Genomic DNA, 19,118 nt, shown 5'->3' on the forward strand with positions numbered 1-19,118 from the left:
TCGGCCAGGGGATGGGCCATTAAGAGAACAAAGGGTTAGAAGCTTGGTGCAATACGGCACATGGATAGGGCTCCCTCCCTCAATAATTAAAGCCAGAGTTTATTGTAGGGCGGTGTGTGATGTCACCGAGAAGGAAAGCAGCAAGGAGAGGAGTTTGCTGTCATGTGATCTAGAAGCTCGAGAAAAAGCTGCAGACTGGACAGGCAGAGAGAGCGCCATGGCCGATTTCTGCTGCCAATCCAAGGCTGTGGCTATGGGAGAAACAAGACCCTTTTGGGGCATGGGTGCTGTGAACCCCTCCTTTGTAGGCTCAGGTTATATATACAGTGGTACCTTGGGTTAAGAACTTAATTCGTTCTGGAGGTCTGTTCTTAACCTGAGGTACCACTTTAGCTAATGGGGCCTCCCACTGCCACCGCGTGATTTCTGTTCTCATCCTGAAGCAAAGTTCTTAACCCGAGGTACTATTTCTGGGTTAGCAGAGTCTGTAACCTGAACCGTCTGTAACCCGAGGTACCACTGTATGTTTAAATAAACCATATGCCATAAAGTCACCACAGTCTCTGTTGTGCCTCATTTCCAGGAGAAAACACGAACCCTGGGCAAGTGAATGGAACTTCTGGAATCTCACACTGCTTGGAGACTGGGGTGGCGTGCAGAAATAATTTGAGAATCAACTTCACAAGGAGGTCAGTAGTGTGCTCTCAAGACAGGCAAAACTTGTGTTGTGGGCATTAGCCAGCATTCTGTTTCTGTTCCGCCACCCACTGAGATAACTTTTGTGTCACTGTTCAGATTAATTTTCAATTTAAATAAAACCCTCCCAAGGCTTTGACCTTTTTAATTAGGGATGTAAATACCTCAGCAGGAGGTGACAGGGATGGGAAAGGAATTACAGTAACACAATCTCTCCACCTTGGCCAACTTATTAAAATAGGACGAGGCAGCCCCTGCCGAGCTTCCTAATGAAAATATTACTTTAGCAGATGCTAAAACAATTTAAAGATTTGGCCAGCTAAAAGATGCGATAACCACAAATAATTTTAGGAGAAAAATTTGAGGCAGAGAGTCCAGGGTGTCTACTGACATATTGCCAAAAATGAGGAAATACAAGAAAAGGACACCAATTTACATAAAATGTATATAAGTTTTATGTGCACATTTCAAAATATGATTATTTAAGTAGAAATACATCTTGTCATAGTGATGAAGACTATGACTGGGTCAATGTTTTTCTTGGCTTTCCAGGACTGATAGCTAGGCAGTTGTACACATGAACCTCACAATAACGACAAGTCTAAGTACAGTGGTACCTCGGTTTTTGAACATCTCCGTCGATGAACATTTCGGTTTTCAAACGCTGTAAACCTGGAAGTAAATGCTTCAGTTTTTGAACACACCTCAGAAGTCGAACATGTCACACAGCTTCCGCTGAGTGCAAGATCCTGAGGCCTAGCTGTTGGCTATTGAGTTTTCAGTTTTCGAACGTTTCAGAACTCAAATGGTCTTCCAGAATAGATCACGTTCAAAAACCAAGGTACCACTGTATATTTTACATCCTGCAGAAAGCATTTCTAAATTATATAGCCTTAAACTCTGTCTCATGTAAACATTCTGGGCATTCTTAAAATGGTGTTTCATATACTTGCCTCCACTTTTAAAACAACGATTTAAATCAAATTATGCAGAATAAAAGCATATTAAAAGCCAACTGTGCCTTTCTGACAGACTTAAATGTTACCTTGAATATTCAAAAGGAGAGTTGCATTTTCTGCTTTTATTCATGAATCAAGAAAAAACACCGGCATCATGCACCCACTCCAGCTATTTGTAACCTCGACTAGATGTTTCAGTGTTTTCCCCTGCAGGAAACCTATGGAGCAGATCCTGGTTTTACCCACTGTCTAGTCATCTTTAGTGATTATTTAGTTTTTAAATGAATTGTTATGGCTAAAAATAAGCAAACAGAAATGGGCAAAACCTATTTGTAATGGGAACATAAAGGCACGTAGAGATCCTTTATTACAAGTTTTGTCCCTTCAGTAAGAGTCTGAATCAGTGGAAATGAAAAGGGATTGTTTTAATGCAGAGTTAGTTGCGGGTATATATTCACTTCCAAAACCTCACCAAAGAGGGAGGAAACTGAAGATTTTTTTTAAAGACTGAAACAAGGGGTGGGATATACCCAACATCAGTGTTCCAAACTGAGCTTCCAAATCCATTTCCAGGAGATGAATGCTTCCAAAATTGCAGCCATCTCTAGAAATTACTGGCAACTATATTAAATGATTTTAATCAATCCCAGTGCTAACCACTTTGCATGTAAATATATTCTAGACATTCGCATGCGCTGGAGAGAATGCAATTCAATGAAAATGACTCATAGATGAAGATTTCTAATTTACCCATTATTAATGCTCATTGTTGAACTGAAGTGGCTGAAATAATATTTTCCAGTTTCCTTAACGCTGTAGTGCTGCTTCAAAACCAATTTTTACAAGAAAATTAAACTGATTAAGAGGAATATTGTAGGAGATGAACAATACAGATATTAAAGATGAATTTTATTTGAAGAGGAGCTCACATCACATCACAAAGGGAGCAGCTTTTTGCAGAGGGGGTTGTGGGTAGTGGAAAGGAAGACCTGACATATTGAGGCTTTAATCCCACTGTCGTTTCCTGGAGAGCAAATACGTCTTTTGGGGCTTTCGTGAAACTTAAATTGCTCCAAACAATTTAAGAAATGGGCAACTTTAGTTTCACCAAGTCCCAAAAAAGAGCCACAAGTGCAGCAGGCGTAGTGTTTAGAGATAATGGCATAAGATCATCCCTGGGGCAGGGGGATCAGATTAAAGGTCCATCTATTCCAATATCCTGCTACCCACAGCAACCAACAAGCCACCTTTGGTAATTCCACAAGCAATGCAAGATTCCTCTGCTGTGGTTGCACCACAACAACTTCAAGGTCACTGCCTGCGAACATGCAAATTCTCTCCAAGAGTAAACTGAGATGGTCAGTGCTAGCAGACGTAGACCCTAAATAAAACATAAAGGGCAACTCACCCCCCCCCCCATTCAATCTGATTGAGAATCAAGAACACTCAGTAGCCACTGAATGTTGGGTATCAGTTGGAAAAGGGGAAGAAACATAATGGGACATACTGAAGAAAGTCATGTCTAGAGGTGAGGTCCCAGTTTTCGTAACTGATGTCCACTGAAATACTTATCCCCCATGAATGTTATGAATTCCCTTTCAGTCACCTAAACTATCCGTCACCACCAATTAATTCTGCTATGTGAAGTTGTCTCTTCTGTCTCTCCTGAGTCTCCAGCCAACAAGTTTCATAGAATGATGTTCTAGTATGACTACTAAGTTGAACGCAGTCCTCCAACCACTTGGTGGCCTAGTGGGGCCCACTTCCTCTTTTGGTCGCTTGCCTAATATTGCAGAAATGGAGCAGTAGTGGCTTCATGTGGCTTAGAGGATGCTGAGGTGGGTAGGTCTGGTCTAAATTGCCTTCCCCACAAACTCCACCTTTTCTTTGTCCACTCTAGTTGGCCATGAGCCTACAGCTGGTCTGAAGACCCTTTGGCATAAACTAGGGCTGGAATCTAAAGCATCATGTAAAATAGAGGGGTATTTCAGTTCTCCGAATTTCTAATAACAATCACACCAAAATTGTTATGCTTACAAAGCCTTAGGCTGAGAGCGAGAATGCATGTGCCCCCACTTCTGAATGAATCATAAATTTGTTTCCCCTTGCCACAACTCCTCACAGAAGTTGGATTTGGAGATGTTCACAACAAGAGAAACAATGCTTTGCTTTCAACCTAGGACTTTGTGAGGGTAATGTAGATAGAAAAGCCGACCTTACGTTTTAAGGGGACGTCCATGGTGCCTCTGCAAATAATGCCACCAGCAATGGGGCCCATCTAGCAGGGACTTTCCTTTTAAAAAAAGAATACTCTTGACGAATATTCCACATTAAAGGAGTCTCTTCTTATAAAGATGGAACTATGCACGTTAAGTAGCCCCACTGACCTCAGTGCATCCTAACTGCTCCATCTGGGCTCTGTGTATTCTCTTGAGTGCTTTGCAGCTGGTAGCGGGAAATGCACAGACAGTAACAGACCATGCTACTAAAGGGCAGAGTAGATGGACTGGCATCAGATCTGTGAGTTTCTATGTGATTTTGTTGCAAGTGCTGGAAAAGAATGGGTTGGAGGTCTGGTATTTAAAAAGCAAAGGGAACGCACAGGGAAGGAACAAAAAAGATCTCCCTTGCTTGAAGTTTATCCTCCTCCCCACACACAGTATGCTCCCTCTTCACCACCCAATGCTTTTCTCCACAGCTGAGCTCAGATATGGAAAGGACTGGTGATTTCTGCAATCACTGTCTTTGTGCCTCTTTTGCTGCCAAAAAGCAGCCCCCTCCATCCACTTTTCTGGTGATTGTGGCAGATCCACGTGACAAACAAAAAACCGCCACTGCTGCTGCTTCTCGTTTAGCCCTAAGAGCAGCCCTCACTCCTTAGGGAAAACGCATCTCGGCAAAATTATATCCTATTATGGAGGTGCAGCGCTGTCAGGTGAATGATAATTGTGGCACTGTGACCTACCCAGTTTTATCTGTGGCAACTGAGGACTTTTTTTCTGCAGCAAGCTGATTAATTTTACCCCTTCAAAGCTGACACAAATATAAGATATCAGATGCTGAAATATATCAATGCATGTTTTGCATCCACCTCTAACATGTTATAAATGCTTTTATGATGTATGCAAGGAAGCCTAAGAGTTATTTATTTAGAACATCTCTTCCCCTGCTTCTACAGCACTCGAGGCAGCTTTGTTAAGGCATCACCAACACAAACCTGTACGTATTTACTCTGAAAAGTCCCACTGAGCAAAATGGTGCTCACTCCTAGGGAAGTGGGTATGGGATAAAAGCCTCAGCCACTATATTTGAACGACATTTGCATATTTGTCATCAGTTGAGATACCAGAATATTTTACTGCTACTATGCCTTTAGGGACGCGGGTGGCGCTGTGGTCTAAACCACAGATCCTAGGGCTTGCCGATCAGAAGGTCGGCGGTTCGAATCCCCGTGACGGGGTGAACTCCTGTTGCTCGGTTCCTGCTCCTGCCAACCTAGCAGTTCAAACGCATGTTAGAGTGCAAGTAGATAAATAGGTACTGCTTCGGCGGGAAGGTAAATGGCATTTCCATGCACTGCTCTGCTTTGCCAGAAGCGGCTTAGTCATGCTGGCTACATGACCCGGAAGCTGTACGCTGGCTCCCTCGGCCAATAAAGCGAGATGAATGCTGCAAACCGAGAGTCGGTCACGACTGGACCTAATGGTCAGGGGTCCCTTTACCTTTTACTATGCCTTTGGCAGGATAAAGCTAAACTAAATTGAAGGACCATACCTGGATATAACCTTGTGGTGCTTTCTGCCCCCTATGCTACAGACTTGATTTACCTCATAAGAGAATTCCTTCTACACATCAACACTACACAGATTCCTGTTAGAACTTCACGGGGATAAGTTATATTGACTTGCTGCATGAATAATATGCCTGTGATCCAAAGGACCACCCACATATTGGGGATTTGCAGGGCTTCCAGTCATAGCTATGTGCTGCCTAACAAGTCACCCGTGAAGGTCAGGGGACTGTTTGGTGGGGCACTCAATGTGGTGAAGGGAATGCAGCCAGAAGGGGAAATTGCCAGAGCCTCAGATGCAGAGCTTTAGAAACAGTCAGGCTTATATGGTGCAGGGTCAAGACCGGCACTCAGCTACAGCATTACACGAGCTCCCGTGCCATTTGCCCAATCCAGACCCATGCAGACTGACTCCCACATGATTCCAGGCTTTTCAATTTCATGGTTACGGAGGACTCATGTGTTGGACAAAAAACCAGATCGAGACTGGGTGAGGCTTCACATGCATCCTGCACAGCTCTCTGTTATCTATTAATGAAGCTTTCTTAGCTTTCCTTTCATGAAACTTGTGTGTTAGTTCCATTCTCTCTAAATGCATTTGTCTCACCTTTTGTCCTAAGCAGTCCTTTGAATGCACAAATGCAGTACTGCCACCAGGACTATGCAAACCAAGCAAGCTAAACTGAAGGCTTCAATCTGACAGAGAGAAAAACTGGGTTTCCTGGGTACAGAGCAATCAGCTTTGATAAGGGTGTATTTCAAAGGCCATAAATGTATGCTCTTTGAAAGCACCTTTGACCACTCAAATGTCTTACATGCTGGCTTCAGTACCAAAGAAGCTTTTCATGTTGTAGCTCAAGCAAAAATGGCTATGGGCCAGCTTTTGTGAATGTGCTTGACATCCAGAATGAATATGAATATGACTCTACTGCTGCATAGAGAAACTCTATGCAGATGGTGAACATGGGTGGGAAAAGGGACCCAAGCTTAGGTGGTGTCTGGTTCAACTACCCTCAACTACCCACTCAACAGCTGTGAAAAACAGTTCAGTATCTGCCCATGATACACCATTTATGGATCCTGGCATGCAAATATATCCTATATTTTATTCAAATTCAAAATCAAGCATGAAACAAAATCAACACAGAAAACAGGCAGGGAATATCGAAGCAGAGGTGCTGCCTGAATTATCAGTCTAAATATTTTGCATCGAATTTACTTTATTTTTAACTGCATGTAATTTAGTTCAGTCAAGGGAAAAACATTGTTTCATGGTAGTAGAAAAACTGTTGCTTTAAAATGGCATTAATGTACATTTACTCAATTGGCTACGAGGCGTAAGCTGCAAATGTATATGTCTCTCTCTTCAAAATACAATTACAAATTTTATATTGAATTCCTTTTGAAGAAGACAGTAGAAAAATGTATGTTCTGTTGCTTCTAAAGAATTTATTAAAAACGTTTTCTATTCCATTCTCCATTTCATTACATTCCACAGAATAAAATAAAAGAAGAGCAGGATGATTTATTGCTCCATAAATATTATTTGGACATACGCTGAAGAAAAGATTTTTATCTTCCATTTGTAAAGTTAAGAATGTTTGTAAATTCTCCTTGTCTCCCTGCTAGATTATAGTATAGCATCCAAACAAAAAAAGTACCAAAACTTCTTTTTATAATAATTCCCTCCATCCGAGCCAAAGTGTCTTAGTTGCTATATCTTGTTAGATTCATTCAGATACAACTGAACTGAACATATGGAGGTAACTCATCAGGATTCCACTCCCACATATTCCAAAGGTGATATTTGCAAGGCGCCTAGGCAGGCGTATCTGAATGCATGTAGACTTATGTACATGTGATCTAGCATCTTGGAAAACAGTCTGGGATAGCAAGTACAGAGGCCTACATGCGGTTGGGTGTGCATGAACAAAATCATTGCAGACGGCATCTTTAAGCATGTGGGGGCTGAGGGCAGGGCCACCAGGGTACAAATACAATGTTGGTTTGAATATAAGCTGCACCCGGATATAAGCCGCACCTTTAAAATTGGAGGGGTGAAAAGAAAACAAAGAAAATATATCCGAATATATGCCGCTCCCTTCCTCGCTGCTCCTGGCAGCATACTGGGGGCGGGGAGCCATGGTGTGTTGCCGACGGCCTTCCGCCTTCCTCGCTCTCTCCCTTCCTGGTTCCTGGCCTTGGGGGAGAGTGCGGGGAAGTATGTGCTGTGCTATGCTCCTGGCACTGTTTGCCCCACGTTCCTGGCTGCATACGGTAAGGTCGCAAATATAAGCCACACTTTAGCTTTTCACGGTCTGAATTTTTTGGGGAAAGTGAGGCTTATATTCAGACCAATACGGTACATGTATGAACAGGGTTTGAGTGAGGACCGGATACATCCTTTCATCAGTTAGAAAGTTAGCAAGGCTGGGGTATGCGAGTCTAACAGAGAAAAGGAAAAGCAGAAAGGCACGGAAAGAATAGGAGATCTCTGCTTTATTAAACCCAACCTGTTTTGAACTGAATTCGTATCCACAGGCACTCTTAGGCATAAGAAATTTTCAGTCTTTAGTCTCCAGACTCTCTTGCCCCTGGCAATCTCTACACATCTTTCAATGCATTCCAAGTAACAAAACTCTTCAAAGCTGTAAGTGCTTTCAGGAGAAGGAAGTTTTGCACTTCTTTTTCAGTATTTTATTTATTCGCAACACTGAAACTGTTAAATTTTTGTTAGGATTCTTACTTTAAAATGGTAACAAGAAGTAGAACTCCAAATGGCACATTGTATATAGAAAGTATATGTTGCAAAAGGTTTGTTTCTACACTTCCTGAAATCCAAGTTAATTCATACTTCCTTGAAATATGGCAGATTTCTAAAATTACAGTGCAGCCTTTGGTGATATTATCCACTGCTGTTAGCTATAACACTTGGAGAGATGAAATTCGATTCCAGATTACTTCTCTTTCTTACATCTTTCAAAATAAATGTATCTGACATATACTTTATGCTTATTAGTATTCATGGCATTTTTTAGCACCATCTGCTTTTGGGGGAATCATTAACAGCTTTCTGTACCAGGACAATGTAAAACTGAAGCAGCATGGACAAAAGAGAGTTTAGATCTTTCCCCCCTTCCCCCCAAATCAAATCTCATGGGTATTCTTTCTTTCAAAATAAAAGACAAGGGGGGAGGAATTGCATGCAGATACTTATTTGAGTTTTAATGAGCATTCTAAGTTAACACTATGGCAGAAAAGGGGGGAAAAACACAAATTGGATCCTATGGCCCTGTGCTTTGTCTGTTGTAGTTAACACAGTTAAATGTCTTCAGCAACCCCACCGGAGGCAAACCACCGTTATATGAGTGAAAGGTATTTGCTTGGTTCCTCATTCTAGTCAATGAAGGAAACCTTGGATGTTCTGAAGGAAGAGTTTTTGACTTGGACCTGAGTTGAGGTGGGTTTCCTCCAAAACGATCTTGAGCTGAAGCAGCCTTCCCCCCACAAATAGGATCTGAACCTAATCCTGACTTTGGCGCACACCCCTAGTGATTATAAATTTAACTGAAACAAACAAACATGCCAACCCCAACCCCCCCCCCCCAAAAAACCACCCCTAAGTTATGCATAAAAAGAGCAAAATTTTGTGAAGCTCTTTTTGTGGCCAACTGGAGGTTCTGACTTGCCACAAGAGACTATACGAATGGCCACTGACAATTTGCTAACTATTATAAAAGTTAACTCTCAGAGGATGTAAAATCTCTACCCAAGAAGCCCCTGCTTAAAAAGAAATATAGATTATTTATATTAACCTATGTGTTCAAATTAGGAATGATGGAATAAAAAAATAGCATTATCTGTCATCAATAAAATTAGAGTTAAAGAAAAAGACCTTTTGGATTAACGAATTAGTAACAACTATATTTTAGGCTTTTAAAATATACACAATGATTCCTAAAAGCTAAGCTACTGCTTAAAAAGTACATTTTGCTGGTCAAAGACTGTTCTAAACTAGATTTACATATAAATTACGTATTCCCTTTGTTCTAAAGCTTAGTGAAACAACTGGCAATTATAACTATTAAGAATGTTAACACATTTCATCAATCTTTTTATAAGCTACTTTAATTAATTTAAATGTTTCTCATGCATGACAGAGTTTTATAGGCAGTTTATCTGTTAAAGTCTTGTAAATGAATGCCTTAGGTTTGTAGAAAAGGTGTTTTTTTAAAAAATATATAATAATAGCAGTACTATAAATCCATTTGTTAAGTCAACAAAAGAGTTTATTGTGTATGTGCTTTGTCGTGCCACCCCTCTGCACTGGCAAATGTCAAGTATTTTGGAAAAGGAGAAAAGAACCTCACCAAAATCAGCGAACACTGATTGCCCAACAACTTTTACATCTTTGGGTTTCCTCTTCATATGTGTAGCTTTGGAAAAATTCCCATCCTGTCAAGAGATAAATAAAAAAGTCAAAATATTACCCAAAGTAATCTATAAACAAGGGACGCGGGTGGCGCTGTGGGTTAAACCACAGAGCCTAGGACTTGCCGATCAGAAGGTTGGCGGTTCGAATCCCCGTGACAGTTCGAAAGCACCTCAAGTGCAAGCAGATAAATAGGTACCGCTCCGGCAGGAAGGTAAAGGGCGTTTCCGTGCGCTGCTCTGGTTCGCCAGAAGTGGCTTAGTCATGCTGGCCACATGACCCGGAAGCTGTCTGCAAACAAACGCCGGCTCCCTCAGTCAATAAAGCGAGATTAGCGCCGCAACCCCAGGAGTCAGCCACGACTGGACCTAATGGTCAGGGGTCCCTTTACCTTTACCTTAATCTATAAACAACTCTGTGAGTGTAGGGAATACCCCAGCATAAACACATGGGGAAAAGTAGAACTTGATACTTTCTGGAACCAACATAATTCTGTCTTACTTTGGTTTTTTTAATGGATCTTTATGCCACCCTTCAGCACAATGGCCATGCAAGCATTTACGTGGATTTTCACACCTGATGGTTTGCAAATCATTTTTAATGACTTTGATTTGGGGAAAACCTGTCTAAAAAAATGGCTCCAGTGCTAATTAACAATGCACTTTCCCAACTTCTTTGTAGTGGATGCAATCAGTGGAGAAGGATTACGTTACCTATATCCATTTTCTCAACTACTAGAACAATTTGGTCACCACCCAAAAGGGTAGTGGCAGGAGAACACCACACACACTATACCAGAATAGCCACCTCCTGAATACTCATTCACATCTCCTTCCAAATAATCACTGCAATAAGATCTGTAGTGATCAGAGGAGGAAACCCTGAGTAGATGGCTTCTGGAAAAGATGAAAACCCTGAGTAGATGGCTTCTAGTGGTGTGGGATGCTCAGATAAGCTACCTGAGACTATATAACAGGCATCTCCAAACTTGGTCCTGCAGCTGTTTTGGGACTACAACTCCCATCATCCCTAGCTAACAGGACCAGTGGTCAGGGATGATGGGAATTGTAGTCCCAAAAATAGCTGGAGGGCCGAGTTTGGGGATGCCTGCTATATAACATACCCTGCTGCACCCCTGGGAATGGGACGGGACACAATGCAGTGTTCTTAGATGCAAACAGGGACGTTCTTTCTGGGTCAGAGGTGGTTCCTTAAAGCACAACATGAAAGTCAAGAGTTATGCTACTTGCCTCTGGATCAAAATTTTGACCCCTGGTTATGGCAAATAGAAGTTTATTGCTGAATAGGAAATCAGCACATGACAATTAGCAAATAAAACTTTTGACTGTATTGTCACTGGAACATGTCCTGAACAAGTCACATTTCAGGGAGCCTTGCACAATTCCTATTCATTGCAGCAGGGTCTTCCAAGCAGATGAGGTTTCTGGTAAGCTGCAATCACTGACGAGGCGTTGATGATCCTGTTTCTCTTGTACATATAGCCACTTCACAATGAGCTGTGATAAAACTAGGAAGACTCCAATTGCGTAGTTTTTCATTTCGTCTGAACAAAGGAAACTAAGCATTTGTGTAGGATCTTGGCTTGATCCAAAGTTCCTAATCATAGTTTTCAAGTTCAGACAAAATGGCTAATGAGACACTTCCTGGTTTAATTGTGGCCCCCAGGAAAGAAGAAGCAAAGCGGCTCTGTGCACTGGCAAGAGGCTAGCACATATTCATGGCATAATAAACCAAGATAATCTGAACTGGGTCATTGTGCATCAAAGCTGGTTCCAATTTTGAACAACTTTATTTCAACACACCTGAATCATTAATGTGAATAATCCATTATAATAATGTTTGAGTGGCTTTGAAAACAATTTGGATTTTAAACTGCAATCTCCCATTAACTCAGAGTGTGTTTTCATGTACTTTAGTCATGTGGAAATTATTAGAACTGAAAAATTGAATTGTCTTCTAAACACTGTTGAACTCCTAGAACACTTCAAGTTCACTGAGGACACATTTATGTTAGATCTTCAAAAAACTGAAAAACAATATGCCAATGTTTGCAGAGAACTAGGAAATGTGAAGTAGATTAATCTGCAGAATAACCACAGAGTATAATTCTTACAATTCCTTCAGATCATGAAACAAAAGTCTCTCTGAAACAAAAAGGTGTGTGGGGTGTCAGGTGACCCCCCTCCACCCTTTCTAAATGGCAAACTCAGAAATAACCTGAAATGTCACTCCTTAAAAATGATGTTCAAGTATCTGGGCAATTTTTTAAAAGAGATTGTCATCAGAGTTGACTTTCTTCCTCTTGATATTTAATTTCTTTCATGATCAGCAGGAATTGTAAGAATTATACTGACTTTGTGGTTAGCCACTTGTCCTAAGATGGGTGATTCCTATTTTGCAACACACCAAATTGCACTGGGATGTCTTCCTTGGGAATTAAACAGCTGGGAAGAAGCCTGGATAAATAACCAAACTATCTTTTGCCATTTCTCCAAGGAAGAAATTTCAGCCATGCTTAAACCTAGACAAATGCCTACAGGCAACGAAGAATGAGCACTGTGTTGAAATCTTTTTCTTTTTCTTTGTAAGCCATCATGCTGACAAATTAAATGACAGTAATCTCATACAACAGATGACATCACTACAGGAGCCCTGTTAACGCACACATTAGGGCAGACTGATTGGTTTAATTGGCAGTCATGCTAAAATCCTGCAGAGGCAGGGATGCTGAGTAAAACATTGCCTCCAAGCAATCTTTGAAGTTTGAATGCGCTGAAGTTATATTTACTATAATGACAGCTATTTATCCTTGAAATCAGTATGATCAGACAACCTCTTCATTTAACAGGCCCTAAGCATGCTCTTATTTTTATCTATTTTTTCTGAGCATGCTTTTATACATTTTTTAAAAAATTATATCTATCCTAAAACATTTACATATAAACTTCTTTACCTGATTAACCCAGATTTCAAACTGGATTTCATCGGACGGTGCTAATGTAGTAAGAAACAAATCTGTAAAGATAAAATAAAGGGCAAGGTCAACAGGAGACAGAGAAATGTATCATTTACATTTTGCCGAACAGACTCTTGGGTTGGGGACTTGTTGGAGGAAGTTGTTGCTGTTGTTATTATTATTATTATCTTAGATCTTATTATGATTTATGTGGAACTTGCTTCAGCTTGTTGGTTTACTTTTCGATGTCTCATTTATTGTTTATTACTACTTTTGTTATGCTCGTAATCATGTAATATTTTTCATGTTGTAAGCTGCCATGAGCATGGTTTTGACTATGGAAAGGAGGAATACAAATAAAAAGATGTATGATGTAAAGAACCACTTAGAGATTTCAAAATATTAAATGATTTATAAACAAACTTTTATATAAATAAATACAAACACACAGAGGGAAGGGGAAGCTGAAAACACACGCACCGCTTACACCTAGAGCAGCTCTCCGATTCTTTGCAAGCAAGTCCAGAATTTATTTTTATTTATTACATTTATATCCTGCCTATTGCCCCAAGAACTCGAGGCAGCACACATGCCCTCTCCTATTTCATGCTCACAACAACCCTGTGAGGTAGGCTAAGCTGAGAGACAGTGTGACTAAGTAACCTTCATGGCTGAGGGGTAATCTGAAGGTGTGTCTCCCCAGGGACTGAGGTTGAAACCTTTGCCCATTCTTTGCAAACATGATGCTTTCCATGTGTTGTTGTACCTATCAGCCGCAACCAGCACAACGTGGCATACTGCTTAGGGACAACTGTAGTCAAGCGGTATATAAATTGTTTGAATAAAATAAATTATTTAGAAATCTTTTATTTCAACTTTCTAAAGAGAAATTCCCAAAGCAGCTTACCATACTTTGAATAAAAAAAATACACATTAACAAAACCATACAAGTTGGTATCTGGACTCATTAAAACTGTGTTTAAAATGATTTTTATATAAGCAATTGTTTCCACGGTTTTTATACATGTAACCATTTTCTTTGTTACAACACTAAACAGCTGGATTCAAATACCTACTGTAGAAACAAGCCCTAAACGGGGATAAGCTGCATGTACAAATGTGCACAAAGATCAGTGAACATCTATTTTAAAACTGCTCAGTGGAGCTGCACAGATGCCTGCCTGGGCCAAAGCAAACAAGTCAATACTATTAGTCTAAAGGTGGGGTTCACAGATTGAGAGGTAAGTGATTAGCACAAGGCCAGAAATGAGAGTCTGCCATTGCTACTAAGGAACTAGACCGGCTTGATGATCAACTGCAAATCATCCAGAGATTTCTTAGTTGGATCCTGATCTACCTTTTGCCTGCTGCTGCATTAGGTGCAAAGGGCTATAAGATTCAATTGCGCCTGGAAGGACCCAGCATGATATTGAAATTGAGGAAATGTGTTCCATACAGCTGGTTGCTACCAATACACTAGTTGCCTTATTTTGTGCCGAAGAGGTTTTAGAGTTAGTCTTGGAAAGGTTCAGACACATTTCCCCTTATTTCTATTTCTATGTGTGGTATAGAGACACTTACAAATCATTTTTCTGCACCATGTCAGAGGTGAGGTTCTCTACTTCCTAGTACTTAAAAAAACCACGGATGTCAGGAAGCAGCACAATAGTAGAAACCAACAGAAGCTCAACCATGTATGAACAGAAAGTAGGTAGCTTCGCTGTACACGGTTGAATCCAAAGAAGCCATCCAATTAGGACATTTGCTTATGCATCTCCAGCCTCTCCTCCTCCTGTGCCCTCCTCTAATCTATTATTAGGGTTTCTCTAACCCTCTGGAGCAGATTTGGGGTGGGAGGAATAGGAAGAGGAGAAGGAGAAGGAGAAGGAGAAGGAGGGGAAGCTATGCCGGGCAAGAAGAGGTCCTTGTACAAATATATTGGTCTTCAACTGTGGGGGTCTGCATCCTGATCCAAGGTGGGTCGTAACAAGAGCACCATCACCATGCAAATATTTAGTAAAATATTAATAAATGCACGTTTGGGTTAAAAGTGAGTTCAAAAAAGTTGAAGTTACCTGCACTAATATAATAAATAAAATCCTTTCTTTAATAAAGATTTTCTTGAGTAACAAAAGTACATACACACAGAAGTACAACTGTTTTCAGTTCATAAAGTCCTTTCTACAGATCAGTTACATCTGATGGAGACACTAATGTTATAGACAGTATGATGTTGGGGGGAAAGTGCGGTGGGAAGAGAATGCGGAGGAGAAAGTTCATTGTTTTTGAAGCTTGCTAAAAGCTTTTATGATTAGGCAAGCATGCCCTGACATGTAATTTACTATGCATAATTGTTCTTACAAACTATAGATTGCAAATTCTGTTGATTTTACTAAGAATTTCTTATGAATGTTTTAAATGATTTTAAGGAAATTGCTTAGAGAGTTTACCTTGATTAAGTAATATACCATCAACCTTCTACGTTAAAATAAATTTGTTTTAAGGAAAGTGTACAATCACAAAAAGCCACAAAGCAATAGGACTGGAATAATAACCATCTCAAAAACAAAATGGAGATTGGGTTTGTTTTTCTTAAAACCAGCCAACAACACAATGGCTCTGATGTTGGGCAGCTTAGCAATAAAACAAAACATGTGTTTAGCTATTTGCTGTGTGGGAGGAATAAATGTGAGGATTTGTTAAAAAAGACAAAAGCACAAGTCAAGCTACAAAGAGCTAACACAAAGATGATAATTTAAATGTCTAAAAGGTTTGGTGAGTTTTTTTTTTTTAAAGGTGTTTATAGCGAGAGAAGCATGCTCTGTCTACTGTAATGCATGTTGCCTTTTCCTCACTTTTAGGATGAGGTTGGTTTGTTCTGTTTGTTTTCTGAAAAAGGGGGAGAGGAGAAAGAAGAAAGGATATTGTCCCCCCCCCCCCCCAGGTAAGTGGCTGCCTAAAACATCTAGCACAAATCACACAACTGGTACCAGCTTTGGGAAAAACTATGACAGCAACCCAGAAATGTACTTGTATTGCACAGCAGCCTTGAAGTAGGTGGTATCCATCTTGGATTTCAGCTCCACCTTGGGTCACAAGGAGAGAGATACAAAAAGACTATAGCAACACACTACTGGTGTTTCTGCTATTAAACTAGGAGCCGCCAACTGCAATGCTTCTTTGTTGATGGAGAAATGGGTGTTGCACTCTTTCTCTCTCTCTTTCTCAACCCATCTCTACTGTGAGAGCCCAGTCTGTCTTGCAGAAAGGCAATCAGGTCAGTTTAGAAAAATAGGAAGCTGCCTTACACTGAGTAAGACCCATCTAGCTCCGTACTGTCTACTTTGACTGGCAGTGACTCTCGAGTATGACAAACCAGGTTTGCTCCCATCCTTATACAGTGGTGGTGGTTGTTGTTTAGTCGTGTCCGACTCTTCGTGACCCCATGGACCAGAGCACGCCAGACACTCCTGTCTTCCACTGCCTCCCGCAGTTTGGTCAGGCTCAGGTTTGTAGCTTCGAGAACACTGTCCAACCATCTCGTCCTCTGTCGTACAGTGGTACCTCGGGTTAAGTACTTAATTCGTTCCGGAGGTAAGTTCTTAACCTGAAACTGTTCTTAATCTGAAGCACCACTTTAGCTAATGGGGCCTCCTGCTGCTGTTGCGCTGCCGGAGCACGATTTCTGTTCTCATCCTGAAACAAAGTTCTTAACCCGAGGTACTATTTCTGGGTTAGCGGAGTATGTAACCTGAAGCGTATGTAACCCGAGGTACCACTGTACTGGTGGTGATGCTGGGGACTGAACCTGGGACATTCCACATGCAAAGGAGATAGTCTACCACTTGGCTTCTTCAAACTGAATTCCAGGTTAATGCATTACTCCCTCGGGGTCCCTTCCAACTTTATAATTCTATGATTCCCTTGGCCAATCCCAGCTCCATGCTGGTGCTTAAATTGGATATGGTTACGTCTTTGGGTTTTTTTGTGCATTTAGTTTTGAGGGTCTCTATGGATTGAAACAGTAAGGTATGAGCGCCGAACAGACCCACAGCAAATAAGATCTGCAGCCTTGTTAGCCCACGGTTCAATGTGGAGGGCTGCTTTTAATATAGTAGATCCAATCTGGAATTATGTCAGGGAATCTGGTTGGCTTGTACCCCATCCTCAAACAGTGCTTGTGACAGGGGCAACTGTGCTGGAGTTGGCAGTGCAGCCTCTCGATCTGGCCAGGATGCAGAGTGTAATGACTTTGACCTGTATTTCTCCAATTGCAATGCTACCTGGAAGACCAGGCAATTGGTGGATTCTAAAATAAACTGAATAATGTTATCACCTGCTGTTTTGTTTTTTAAGCTGATGCTGTTTTGAGATTGTAAAACGTTTACTTTGTGATTTTATAGCATTATTTTATTCTATGAAGGTTCTAAATTATTTGTTTGATAGCTGTTGTGAGAGCTTTACTGGCAAAGGGCAGGATATTAATTTATTTCTAGGATTTATAAGTACATAAATGGCTTTGGGGGAGTTTTCAAAAAACCTGCCATGCGACACAGGGGTCACCTATTCAAAAGCTTTTTTAAAAAATCACACACCCTCTCTTCATATGCCCCTAGGCCTAGCCTAAAGTATATTTTTGGATGCTGCACATTCACACTCCTGGACTGTGAAATGAAGGACTGTATATTTCATAAAAACAGATTGCAAAAATATTTCATATTCTGCTTATTTGTGGAAACCTGAAATGTAATTTCATTGAAAATAATAATAAAGCTAATGCATTTTAATCTTTGAAACATAAAATATAATCTTATAAACTATATTAAATTGGAGAATTTTCATTCTGCATTAAGTAACACTCACCTGAAAAACAATTATTTTAAAACACTTATTTTCAAGCATTACAGCATTTAGGCTGTTAAGTGTTAGGGGAATGTGAAGGAAATAATAATTGGGCAATTCTGACTTTCTGTCCCCAGGTTTCAAAATATAGTTGCTGTAATTGTTTTCTGCAGAAATTAGTCTGCAAAGAGTTTGCAATCTATCCCCACCTCAACATTTACATCAAAACCATTTAAGCAACCTTGCTTATCGAGACAAACATAAATCTTATTTATTTGTGTCTGTTATGCTACAGTCACTTTATTCATTGATTTAATTTTATTTTTTACCTTGTGCTGAGCTTTAAACGTGTCTTTGACTGGGATCAACAGAAGTCATAACTAGTTCCCCACACCCAAGGAAGCTTTGGGTTGTTGTTTCTTAAGCAGCACCCCAACCCCATAATGCATGACAAATCTATAGAATCAGTTTGTGAAATGTCACTGGGATCTGCTGGTTGAAGGATGTTGGGGTGGGGATATCAAAAGTCCTACTGGGTGTGATGAAAGTAGGTCTATGGCCGTTCCCCTTATCTCATTCCTTGTCACAATCTTGCGAGGCCAAGCTGTTAATAAGTGCATTTAGAGACGGAGGCCAGAGACAACTGCATTTTCGTACAGTGCAGACACAAACCTTGGTTTATTAAGCCATTCTGTGCATGGGTGCAAGCAGATAAACAAACCACAAAGAGGTGGGCATAGCATTATGCAATCTGAACCCTGGATTGTGACTGGCTTCACTGTCATAAACCATGACAACAAAGCTGAAAACAACCCTTGATTTCAGGCTGACCTGCTACTGTGGTTTATTATGGTGAAACAAACTAATATCCTAGGTTCAGGTAGACTGTTAACGTAGCCCACTTCATGGTTTATTTACCCTCTCACATGAAGGGAGGAGCAAAGAGGGAGGAGTGTTTGGGTGGTGTGCACCACTACACAGACCAAGCACATTACAGCTTCATAAACCAGCCTCATGGCGAGATGCAGGGGCAGGCAAAGTGGTCCTTCCAGATGTTGTTGGACAACAACTCCCATCCCCAATCATTGGCAATGATGGGAGCTGTAGTCTAATCGCACTTGGCGGACACCATGTTGGATACCCCCTGGCTTAGTGATGCATGAGAATGCCACTGCTGCTTGACTCCAAACATTGAGTTTATTTATTTATGAATTTATAAGGCACTTAGCAAATACCTGAGAGACGTACAGAAATAGTTCTAGGCTGCAACAGGGACAACAGCATTGTCCGCTGGGTAATCTGATGTAATAATAACATTTTTAAAGCTCTGATTCTTTCAGATAGTACTAAATTAAGTAATTAAAAACAAAGCCTCAAAACAATCTATTGCTACTAATAAAGATTATCACAAAATATTTTACT

General features: G+C 40.7%; 1 protein-coding gene across 1 annotated transcript in view; it reads right to left on the reverse strand.

Moving 5' to 3' along the window:
• ITFG1 (integrin alpha FG-GAP repeat containing 1) overlaps positions 1 to 19,118 on the reverse strand; it is a gene marked incomplete at its 5' end in the record, with an annotated part of 105,794 nt that overhangs the window by 66,611 nt on the left and 20,065 nt on the right. The window contains 2 exons of the mRNA XM_083451887.1: positions 9,816 to 9,900; positions 12,852 to 12,913. Of these exons, the coding sequence (XP_083308013.1) occupies positions 9,816 to 9,900; positions 12,852 to 12,913 (147 nt within the window). The remainder of the gene's footprint in view (positions 1 to 9,815; positions 9,901 to 12,851; positions 12,914 to 19,118) is intronic.

The sequence above is a fragment of the Podarcis tiliguerta genome (genome assembly GCF_965153285.1).
Source record: "Podarcis tiliguerta genome assembly, chromosome: 8".
Taxonomy (NCBI): Eukaryota; Metazoa; Chordata; class Lepidosauria; order Squamata; family Lacertidae; genus Podarcis; species Podarcis tiliguerta.